The sequence below is a fragment of the Rhincodon typus genome, chromosome 4 (genome assembly GCF_021869965.1).
Source record: "Rhincodon typus isolate 14 chromosome 4, sRhiTyp1.1, whole genome shotgun sequence".
Taxonomy (NCBI): Eukaryota; Metazoa; Chordata; class Chondrichthyes; order Orectolobiformes; family Rhincodontidae; genus Rhincodon; species Rhincodon typus.
The window spans coordinates 114,774,953-114,785,395 of record NC_063335.1 but is presented as its reverse complement, the minus strand read 5'-3'; the positions used below and the strand labels follow the sequence as shown (position 1 = coordinate 114,785,395).

Below are 10,443 nucleotides of genomic sequence, written 5' to 3'. Positions count from 1 at the left end.
GGATAAGGCTGTTGCATAGGGTAAGAATGCTGGCCTGGATAAGGCTGCTGTCTGGAGTAAGACTGCTGGCTTGAGAATAGCTGTTCCTTACTCGCCATCACCTCAGCATAGCTTGGTGGTGCTGCAGGAATTGCCATGGTTGAGCTGCAGTGCTGTTTTCAATAGAAGCTGGAATTACATGCTTAAAAAAAAAGAGAACAGTTAGCAATTTACACAGGCACGTTTGCACAACCTTCAAGAAAACAGAAGTCTCCTATTTCTCTTCAACCTATCCCAACTTTCACAAATGTGTCGAAGGAGAAACAGCAACCAAAAACTGCCAACATCAGGACTTAGTCAGTGTTGGAATTTGGATCTTCCAGATCTCCTGTTGGTTAGTTCAAGTTGGATCAGGTCAAGGGTCACTCAGAATGCACGAAAAGACTTACACACGAAGCTGATACCTAAGTAGTGTGCCTGGGAAGCAATGCAGAACCTCATCCAATAAGTTATAAAAACAAAATACTGCAGACGCTGGAGATCTGAAAAAAAAAGCAAAGTGCTGGAGAAGAATAGCAGTATCTGTAGACAGGAACAGTTAACGTCTTGAGTCTAGTGTGACTCTTTTTTTCGAACTGATCCTCACTTCTTCAGTTCTGCAGAAGAGTCAATGGACCAAAACATTAACTTTGTTTCTCTCCACAGATGCTGCCAGACTTGCTGAGTTTTTCAAGTAATTTGTTTTTGTTCGTGTTACTGTTGTTTCTCCCTACACTAATGCTGCTGAACTTGCTAAAACTCTCCAGCGCTTTCTGTTTTTAAGTCAGTTAATTTACCCATCTGATAATAAAGTTCGTGGATGGCAGCTTAAAAAATATTGAGAGTTATCACCAGATAGCCAGCTTTAAGATTACTTATGTGTGTAATGTTAAGCGTTTAGCTTCATTGCAAGTAGATAATTCACCAGGCCCAGATGAAATATATACCAGATGTAATATATATCACATATATGCTGGGGAAAGCAAGGGAATAAACAGTGGAGGCTTTGACCATCATTTCTAATCCTCTAACCATAGGCGGAGTGCTGGACGACAACTCCCATTGTGCTGTGGTTTAAAAAGGGGGGAAAAGATAGATCGAGTAATTATAGGCCTAATCTCAGTGGGAGGAGATCAGTGGAAGAATTTCTGACATCAGGTATAAATTGTCATTCAGAGAAACTGATCAAGGACACAGCATGGATTTTGAGAGAAGAATATTTCTGATTAACTTCATTGAATTCTTTGAGAAAATAATAAGCAGACTTAATGAAGACAGTACATTTGCTAGAACCAAAATGTATTTCAGTAAAGGTTTGACAAGATCACACGCAACAGAACAATTAGTAACTTAAAATCCCTTGGAATCTGAGAGAAAGGGGCTAATTAGACTCAAAATTGGCAGTGGCAAGAAGCATGAAAAAAAGCCTTGCATTTTATATAGCATATATAATAGCACCTCAAATCACTTTAGAGGTCAATTGCATAAATTTGTATGGATTGCAGTGGTTCAAGGCTACCACTTTTTCAAAGATAATTAAGAGGGGCAATAAATGCTGGACTAGCCAGCTATGCCACATCTTATGAAATATATTGATTTAAAAAAAGTATCAACTTATGTTGGTACTATAGCGCAGCATTCCGATTTTACATAAAACAAATAGCCCACAAACTGCAAAATGAAAATGATCATCTAATCTGTTTCTGCAATGTGAAGTATTCCACATTCCAGCTTTACATGGGGCCCACTTTCTCACCTTTTTCTGATATTAGCTATCGTTGCAGCTTCCTGCTCTCATTCCAAACTGGGAAGTTTCATTTTTGCCCATCCTCGACTTCTCCATCTCTGACAATGGGCTAAAATTAAAGTTCAGTATGCTATACAATCCTGGAATTTGCTCCCTAACAGCATTGTGGGTCTAGCGAAAGTTCATGGGCTGTAGTGGTTCAATAAGGCAACTCACAACCACCTTCCCAAGGGTAACTAAGGATGAACAATAAATGCTGGCCCAGTGATGCCCATGTCCCACAAATGAATAAAGAAAAAACATACCAACTGATATCCATAGGTACATTGATTATACTTTCTCGCAACCTGCTTCCTGTAAAAAAAACTCAATTTTTTCTGTCAAATCTGATCAGACAATATAACCAATCATCCTAGTACTTCAGAAATGTTTTCCTTTGTCCTTGACTGAAGGTTTTACACCAACCTTCGAGCGTGGTTGGCAGGACCATCCACCATGTCTGATCTATTTCTTCTCTGCCTACCACTTCTCCAAGCACAATAGAATTCACCTGGACTGTAGTCAACAGATTAAACACCATTATCACCAACTCCAGTGTGTGATACCATCACCAAACACATCTTCCCTTCCCTACTGAGCACTCTGTTTCTTACGTCACACTGGAATCCGTTCTGTAAAGACTATAATCTTTTAATTTGTTTTTTGATCACGGACTGAAATGGCAAAAGGACTGATTTATAACCGAAGGATTGCTGCATGTTTCAAAAGCATTGGAAGTGCTGTTTACACAGTCGCTTATTCAAGCAGTAGTGGAAACCTACTTGCAGATGAGTTGAGGCCAGAGAGCTGTGTGTGATTGGAACTCCAGCAGTCAAGAATACCTGAATTGGTCTGTGGGCTAGTGACCAGTTATTGATGACGCAGGCTCTGCCTACCTACAATGATCTAATTGCAGATGAACAGCTTGGGACTGACAATGTCTGGGAGAAACCTTCGGATCACTAAAAGCAAAGCAGCTGAATTTTGCTCCACAATAAAAAGCAGCTCAAGCCTGAAGATAGCTAATTTATTTGCCCTTTCCAATTGCTGTAAGCTGTGACTTTTCATTGAAATGTCAACAACCTATATAAGTGGGAACCAGTCACCCTGTGTCTCGTGCAAACAAGTGAATGGTTCTGGAAAAGAAAGACCACGAAGCAGTGTTTGGATCAGCAAAAAGATCATTTCAGCAAACCCTCTGCATAAGGACAACTGAACTGCCTTTCCAGTCTTTACCATGGTTTTATGTGCGTGTCTGCATGTATATGTGTGGAGGAGGAGTTATAAAGGAATTCGAGTTTTAACTAGTAGGTCAAAGGTTCATAATTGTTTATTGCAGCTAGAATCTATTTAATTGTAATAAAAGTATTTTTGAGTACAGAAGTCTAGTCCATTCTTTCTGTCAACCCGAGTCTGAAAAAGAGATAAGTTGGGAAATTCTGCAATTCTACTTTTTAAAATGTTTCACTTTTGTGATCACTCTGGGAATTGTGAGGCTTTATTTCCTCAGTCACCCCCATACTCCCTCTCCTTTCCAAGGCACCTCTTACATCCTGTTTCTTTGCAGTTCAAGGTCTCAAATCCCTTTCCAGGTGAAGCAGAGATTTACTTGCATTTCCAATTATTCAGAAATCAGAGAAAAAAAAAGCCATGCAGCCTACTTCCATTTTCTAGCTTTTCATCCATAACCCTGTAGGTTACAGCACAGGAGGTCCATAACACGTAGGAAAAACAGTAGCTGAATAGTGGGCTACTTTCAAAGAGCAGATGGTTTTTGGTACAGTCCCAAGTATATTCCCTGAAATGGAAAGGTAGGACAAACAAATCCACAGTTCTCAGGATGACAAGAGTAGGTAGAAACTAAAGAAAAAGTGTTGGTGTAAGGCAGAAAATACAATTCAGAATCAATAGGAATACTGTTCCAATCTTTCTTCTTGCCCACTGACATTAATTTCACTGTCACTCCTGGTGTTTGACCGAGTATTTGCTAAAACTCATTTCTTCTCTCTCTTTAGGCTCTATTCTATCGTTGACTCCCTACCCCACACCCCTCCCTATTTTCTGCATATAAACTGATGTTTTCCCAGCCATCATCAGTTCTGAGGAAGGGTCACTGGACCCAAAATGTTGACTCTGATTTTTTCTTCACAGATGCTGCCAGACCTGCTGAGCTTTTCCAGCAACCTTGTTTTTGTTCCAATAGGAATACCAAAGGTTTAGAGGAAAAGTGAAAAAGCGAATAAGAGAATCAAAGAGGAATTATGAGAAAAGACAAGTAGGACATTGACTAGATTGATTCCAGATGTGAGAGGTGTGTCTTGTGAGGAGAGATTGAGCACTCTCTGGAGTTTATAAGAATGAGAGGAGTTCTAATTGAGGAATATAAGATGCTAAAGGGATTTGACAAAATAAATATAGAGAGAATGCCCCACAAGGGGAAACAATTTAGAATAGACATCATACTTTCAGGATAAGGGGTAGCAGATTCAAATCAGAGATGAGGAGAAATTACTTCTCTTAAAAGGGTCACATACCTGGAATTCATTACCCAGTCTGTGGTGGATGCTGGGACATGGAGTAAATTTTTAGGAGGAGGTAGACAGATTTTTAATTAGTAACGGATTGAGAGGTTATGTGCAATGGGCAATAAAGTGCAGTATGGCCTAGGTAAGATCAGCCATGATCATTTCAAATGGCAGAGCAGGTTCGAGGGGCTTAATGGCCTACTCCTGCTCCTACTTCCAGACGTTTAACCTAAAGGGAAATGCCAGAGTCTTCAACAGCCATGTAAATAATAAAAGACTAGTTAAAGGAGGAATAGGGCCAATTAGAGACCCAAAACATAGTTACACATTGAGGCAGGGGACATGGCAGAGATGTTAAGTGAATACATTGTATCAGCATTCCCTCTAACTCCTTTAAGAGGTTGCATGTTTCCAAGGCCTGTGTGTGGCAGCGACTTCCAGAAATTAATGCCACAATTAGCAGCAATTTCTGTTTTTGTTTGATTTCCAGCATCTGCAGTTCTTTCAGTTTTCAGCTTAGAGGAAATAGAGTCATAGAGTTGTATAGCATGGAAACAGACCCTTCAGTCCAACTCGGCCATGCCGACCAGATATCCTAAATAAATCTAGTCCCATTTGCCAGCATTTGGCATAAACTTCCTATTCCCATCCAGATGCCTTTTAAGTGTTATAATTGTACCAGCCTCCACAACTTCCTCTGGCAGCTCATTCCATACACGCACCACCCTCTGAAAAAGTTGCCCCTTAGGTCCCTTTTAAATCTTTCCCCTTTCACCTTAAACCTATGCCCTCTAGTCTTGGACTACCCCACTCTAGGGAAAAGACCTTGTGTATTTACCGTATCCCTCATGATTTTATAAACCTCTAAATGGTCACCCATCAGCCTCCAGCACTCCAGGGAAAATAACCTTAGCCTATTCAGCTTCTCCCTATAGCTCAAAGCCTCCAATCTGGCAACATCCTTGTAAATCTTTTCTGTCTTTACAAAAGAGGAGGATGCTTCCCAGTCCATGGTGATAGGGGAGGTAACTCTATCACTAGAAGGGTCCAAAATTAATAAGGAAGTAGTTTTGGATAGATTGATGGCACTTAATGTTGACAAGGCACCAGGACTGAGTGAGATGCATCCAAGGAATTTGAAGTAAGTGAGGGTGGAAATTGTGGGGGTACTGACCACAGCCTTTCAGTCTTCCTTGGACTCAGGCGAGGTGCCAGAAGACTGGAGACTTGCAAACTATGGCCTTGATCAAGAAAGATTGCAAGGATAACCCCAGTAATTATAGACCTGTCAGTTTAACTTCAGTAGTTGGGAAGCTTCTAGAAACAATTATTTAGGATAGAATCAGTTGTCATGTGGAAAAGGGTTATTAGGGAATGTCAATTTAACTAACTTGGAGCTTTTTGAAGAGGTAACAGAAAAGCTCAAAGAGGTAAAAACCAAAAGAACTGCAGATGCTGTAAATCAGGAAGAAAAACAGAAGTTGCTGGAGAAGTTCAGCAGGTCAGGCAGCATCTGTGAGGAAAAGATCAGAGTTAATGTTTCAGTTCTGGTGACCCTTCCTCAGAACTGAGGGGAGCTGGGAAAACATCGGCTTATACGCAGAAAACAGGGAGGGGGTTGGGGTAGGGAGTAACTGATAGGATAGAGTCCGAACAGAGAGAAGAGCAATTGGATAGACAAAGGAGTCGATAACAATCTGGCTGGGAGGGTGAATAGTTGTTAATGGAGACTGTTAGTGACTAATAATAGGTAGTGTGTAATGGCAGGCTATGTGATAACAAGGCCTTGTGTGTGGGGTGTTGGGTGGGGGGTGCTAAGACATGGGAGAGTTTAGGCCCTAAAATTATTGAACTTGATATCGAGTCCGGAGGGCTGCAGGGTCCCCAAGCGGAAAATGAGGTGTTGCTCTTCCAGCTTGCGTTGAGCTTTGCTGGAACACTGCAGCAAACCAGAGACAGAGATGTTGGCAAGGGAACGGGGTGGTGTGTTAAAGTGGCAGGCAACAGGTAGCTCAGGGTCTTTTTTGCAAGCAAAACGTAGTTGTTCTGTGAAAGATCATGCAGTCTACGTTTCGTTTCCCCAATGTAGAGACCATATTGTGAGCAGCAAATGCAGTAGACTAGATTCTGGGAAGTGCAGGTGAAGTGTTGCTTCAGCTGGAAGCTATGTTTGGGCCCTTGGATAGTGGGGAGGGAGGAGGTGTTGCACCTTCGCTGGTTTCAGGGGAAAGTGCCGTGGGGTGGTGTTGGGGTGTGAAGGAAGAGTGGGCCAGGGTGTCCCAAAGGGAACGGTCCCTGCGGAAGGTGGACAAGAGAGGGGACGGGAATATTTGTCTGGTGGTGGCATCTCGCTGGAGGTGGCGGTAAAGGTGTCTATGATCTTCTGGATGTGGATGCTGGTGGGATGGTAAGTAAGGACAAGGGGAACCCTACCGGTGTTGCGGGAGGGTAATGCTGTTGATATGGTATACATGGATTTTCAGGAGGTGCTTGATACTGAACGACAGTCTTGTGAGGATGGTTGAGGTCATAATAAAAAAGGGACAGTAGCTATGTGGATAGAAAATTGGCTTAATGATAGAAAACCAGGAGTAGCGGTTAATGGATATTTTTCAGGCTGGAGGAAGGTTTGCAGTGGAACACCCCAAAGGTAGTATTGGGACCTCTGCTTTTCCTGACATATAATAATGATTGAAATCTTTTCCTGATATATGATAATGATCTGGATCACGGTGTACAGGAGACAATTTCAAAGTTTGCAGATGACACTAGACTTGGCAGAATTGTAATCTGTGAGGAGGACTCCCAAAGGAAAATGACGGAGTGGGCAAATAGGTGCCAGTTGAGGTTCAACGCAGAGAAGTGTGAAGTGATGCACTTTGGTAGGAATAACATTGAAAGACAATAAAAAATAGGAGGTGCAAGAGCAGAGGGAACTGGTTGAATATATGCACAGAACACTGAAGGTGGCAAGACAGTGGAGAGAGCAGTTAATGAAGCCTACAATGTCCTCAACTTTATTAATAAGGCATAGAGTCCAAGAGTGAGGAGTTGATGTTGAACTTGCATAAGACACTTGTTAGACCTCAGTTGGAATATTGTGTACATTTGTGGGTGCCACATTATAGGAAAGATGTGAATGTACTGGAGAGAGTGCACATGTGATTTATAAGTATGCTTTCAGGAATGAGACACTTCAGTGGTGAGGATAGAAGTTGGGAGTGTTCCTGTTGAAGAGAAGGCTGAGAAGAGACTTGATAGAGGTTTTCAAAATCATCAAAATAAAGAACAGCGGATGCTGAAAATCAGAAACAAAATCAGAAATTTCTGGAAAAAATAATCAGACGGGTCACAACCCGAAATTTTAACAGCTTTTTCTCCACAGATGCTGCTTGACCTGCTGAGTTTTCCAAAAATTTCTGATTTTGTTTTCAAAATCATGAACGGGCTGAATAGAGTAGATAGGGAGAAGCTGTTCCCGTTTGCAAAAGAAGCAAGAACAAGACGGCACAGATTTAAAGTAATGTGCAAAAAAAGCAAAAGTAATGATAGAAAACTTTTTCACACAGCAAGTAGTTGAAGTATGGAATGCACTGCCTGGAAGTGTGGTGGAGACAGGTTCAATTGAGGCATTTAATAGGGTATCAGATAATTATATGGATAGAAGTGGCGGATGGAGTTTAATTTAGATAATTGTGAGGTGTTGCATTCTGGTAAAACAAACAAGGGCAGGACTTACGTAGTTAATGGCAGGGCTCTGGGGAATGTTGTCAAAGAGGGAGACCTAGAGGTTCAGGTACATAGGTCTTTGAAAGTGACGTCACAGGTCAACAGGATGGTGAAGAAGGCATTTGGCATGCTTTCTTTCATTGTTCACATTATTGGGTATAGGTGTTGGGACGTCATGTTGCGATTTTTTTTTCTTTATTCATTCATGGGATGAGGGCATCGCTGGCTAGGCAGCATTTATTGCCCTTATTGCGGTTGTACAGGATGTTGGTGAGGCCACTTTTGGAGTACTGTGTCTGGTAGAGTCATAAGTTAAATATTTTAAACAATGGGCTAAAACAACATTTCCAAGAAATCATTCCACTTGGGTCAAAATAATTCAATAATCTGCCTGGTGACATAATTGCTTAAGTATTAAATAATTTAAGATGTATGACCCAGAGAGAGACAGATGGAACGGGGCCACAAGCAGGTCCAGTTCAGAAATTAAAAATCCATAATAAAAACCAAAAGAATTGTGCATGTTCTAAATCAGAAACAAAAACGGAAATTGCTGGAAAAGCTCAGCTGGTCTGGCAGCATCTGTGGAGAAAAATCAGAGTTAATGTTTTGGGTCCAGTGACCTTTGTCAGAATTTTACATTTCTGAGTAAAAATCCATATCAGCAGAAGGGGTTTTAATTTTTGGCAATTTTGGCCACCAGAGCTGAAAAGACATAAGCTGTTTTAGCAGTCCTGGTAGATGGGGCTGGGAAGACTGAGTTTTACTGACAGTTCAGTGGAGAAAAATCAATCAAATCAGTGTACATGTTTCACCAACAGATGAACTGAGACAGGATGATGCTGTGTGATGTCACAGAGTTTGTAATAGGCAGCCCATGTGATTGTCCATTTATGACTACGGAGGCTCCTCTTGGGGTTAAATATGATACCAAGGTAGCAAGCTAGTAAATTGTTCATCTTCAGACAGTCGACACGGAGTTTAATGGAATCAGAACTGGGGAATACGATTTGGAATAACAATTAAAGACAATGGCTTTGATTTGTCCAAAATGCAACTAGATGTTGGGTAAAAAGTCTTACTTTTTTTAAAACATTCTTTGATGGAATGCAGATATTGTTACCCATCCCTAATTGCCCTTGATCTGAATGGCCATTTCAGAAAGGAATTAACAACCAGCCAAGTTGATCTTTCAGGATTCACTGGTCTCAGGGAGGGACCCAGAGGATCAGAAATGGTTTATGTGACACTCCTGTTTAAGAAGGCTAGAAGGCAGAAGATGGAAAATTATAGGCCGGTTTCCTGATCACAGTCATTGGTAAAATTCTTCCATTATTGAGGAGGAGAATGTGGAATATTTGAAAGTTCATGGTAAAACAAGGCTGAGTCAGCACAGCTTCATCAAGGGGAAGTCATGCCTGATACATCTGTTGGCATTCTTTCAGGAGATAATAAGCAAGTCAGATAAAGGAGAGCCAGTGGATGTGATCTATTTGGATTACCAGGAGGTATTTGACAAGGTACTGCACCAGAGGCTGCTAAATAAGAGCCCATGGTGTCAAGGGCAAGGGTATTGGCAAGGATAGAGGATTGGCTGACTGGCAGAAGGCAGAGAATGGGATAAAGGAGTCTTTTTCAGGATGGCAGCTGGTGACTAGCAGATTTCTCCAAGGGTCAGCATTGGGACCACCATAACCACTCACCTTATACATTCGTAATCTGGATGAAGGCACTCAGGGCATCATTAAGTTTGCAGGTGACACAAAGATAGGTGGAAGGATAGGGTGTGTTGAAGAAGGACTTGGACAGGTTAGGACAGAGGGCAGGTGAGTGGCAGATGGAATACAATGTGGGAAAATGTGAGGTTATGTGCTTTGGTAGGAAGAATACAGCCATAGACTATTTTCTTAATAGGGAAAGGCTTCGGAAATCTGACGCACAAAGAAATTTAGGAGTCCTAATTCAAGATTCCCTTCTGATTAATATGCAGGTTGTGTTGGCAGTTAAGAAGGCAAATATAATGTTAGCATACATTTCAAGAGGGGCAAGAATACAAGGGTAGGGTTGTACTGTTTTATTTTATTCACTCACAGATGTGCATATCACTGGCTGGGGCAGCATTTGTCGTCCATCCCTAGTTGCCTTCAAGGTGTTGGTGACCTGCTGTAGGGAGAACATTCTAAGATTTTGGAAGTGGTCAAGGATTTGAAAGGTGATGCCTCAGAAGCCTTGGTGAATTTCTGCAGTGTATCTTGCAGATAGTAACATTACCTTGTATCTGAAATGTTGTCTTATTGAGGCATTTGGGTGGGGGCAGGGATGATAGACACCTCAGCTCAGTAGGTGTGTATTTAGGGCAGCTGTGCCCAGCGACAGGCTGTTTTG

At 41.6% G+C, this 10,443-nt stretch overlaps 1 protein-coding gene across 1 annotated transcript in view; it reads right to left on the bottom strand.

The window, feature by feature from the left end:
- faim2a (Fas apoptotic inhibitory molecule 2a) overlaps positions 1 to 10,443 on the bottom strand; it is a 48,157-nt gene that overhangs the window by 36,973 nt on the left and 741 nt on the right. Inside the window, exon 2 of the mRNA XM_048595719.1 lies at positions 35 to 181. Coding sequence (XP_048451676.1) covers positions 35 to 137 — 103 coding nt within the window. The 5' untranslated portion in view covers positions 138 to 181. The remainder of the gene's footprint in view (positions 1 to 34; positions 182 to 10,443) is intronic.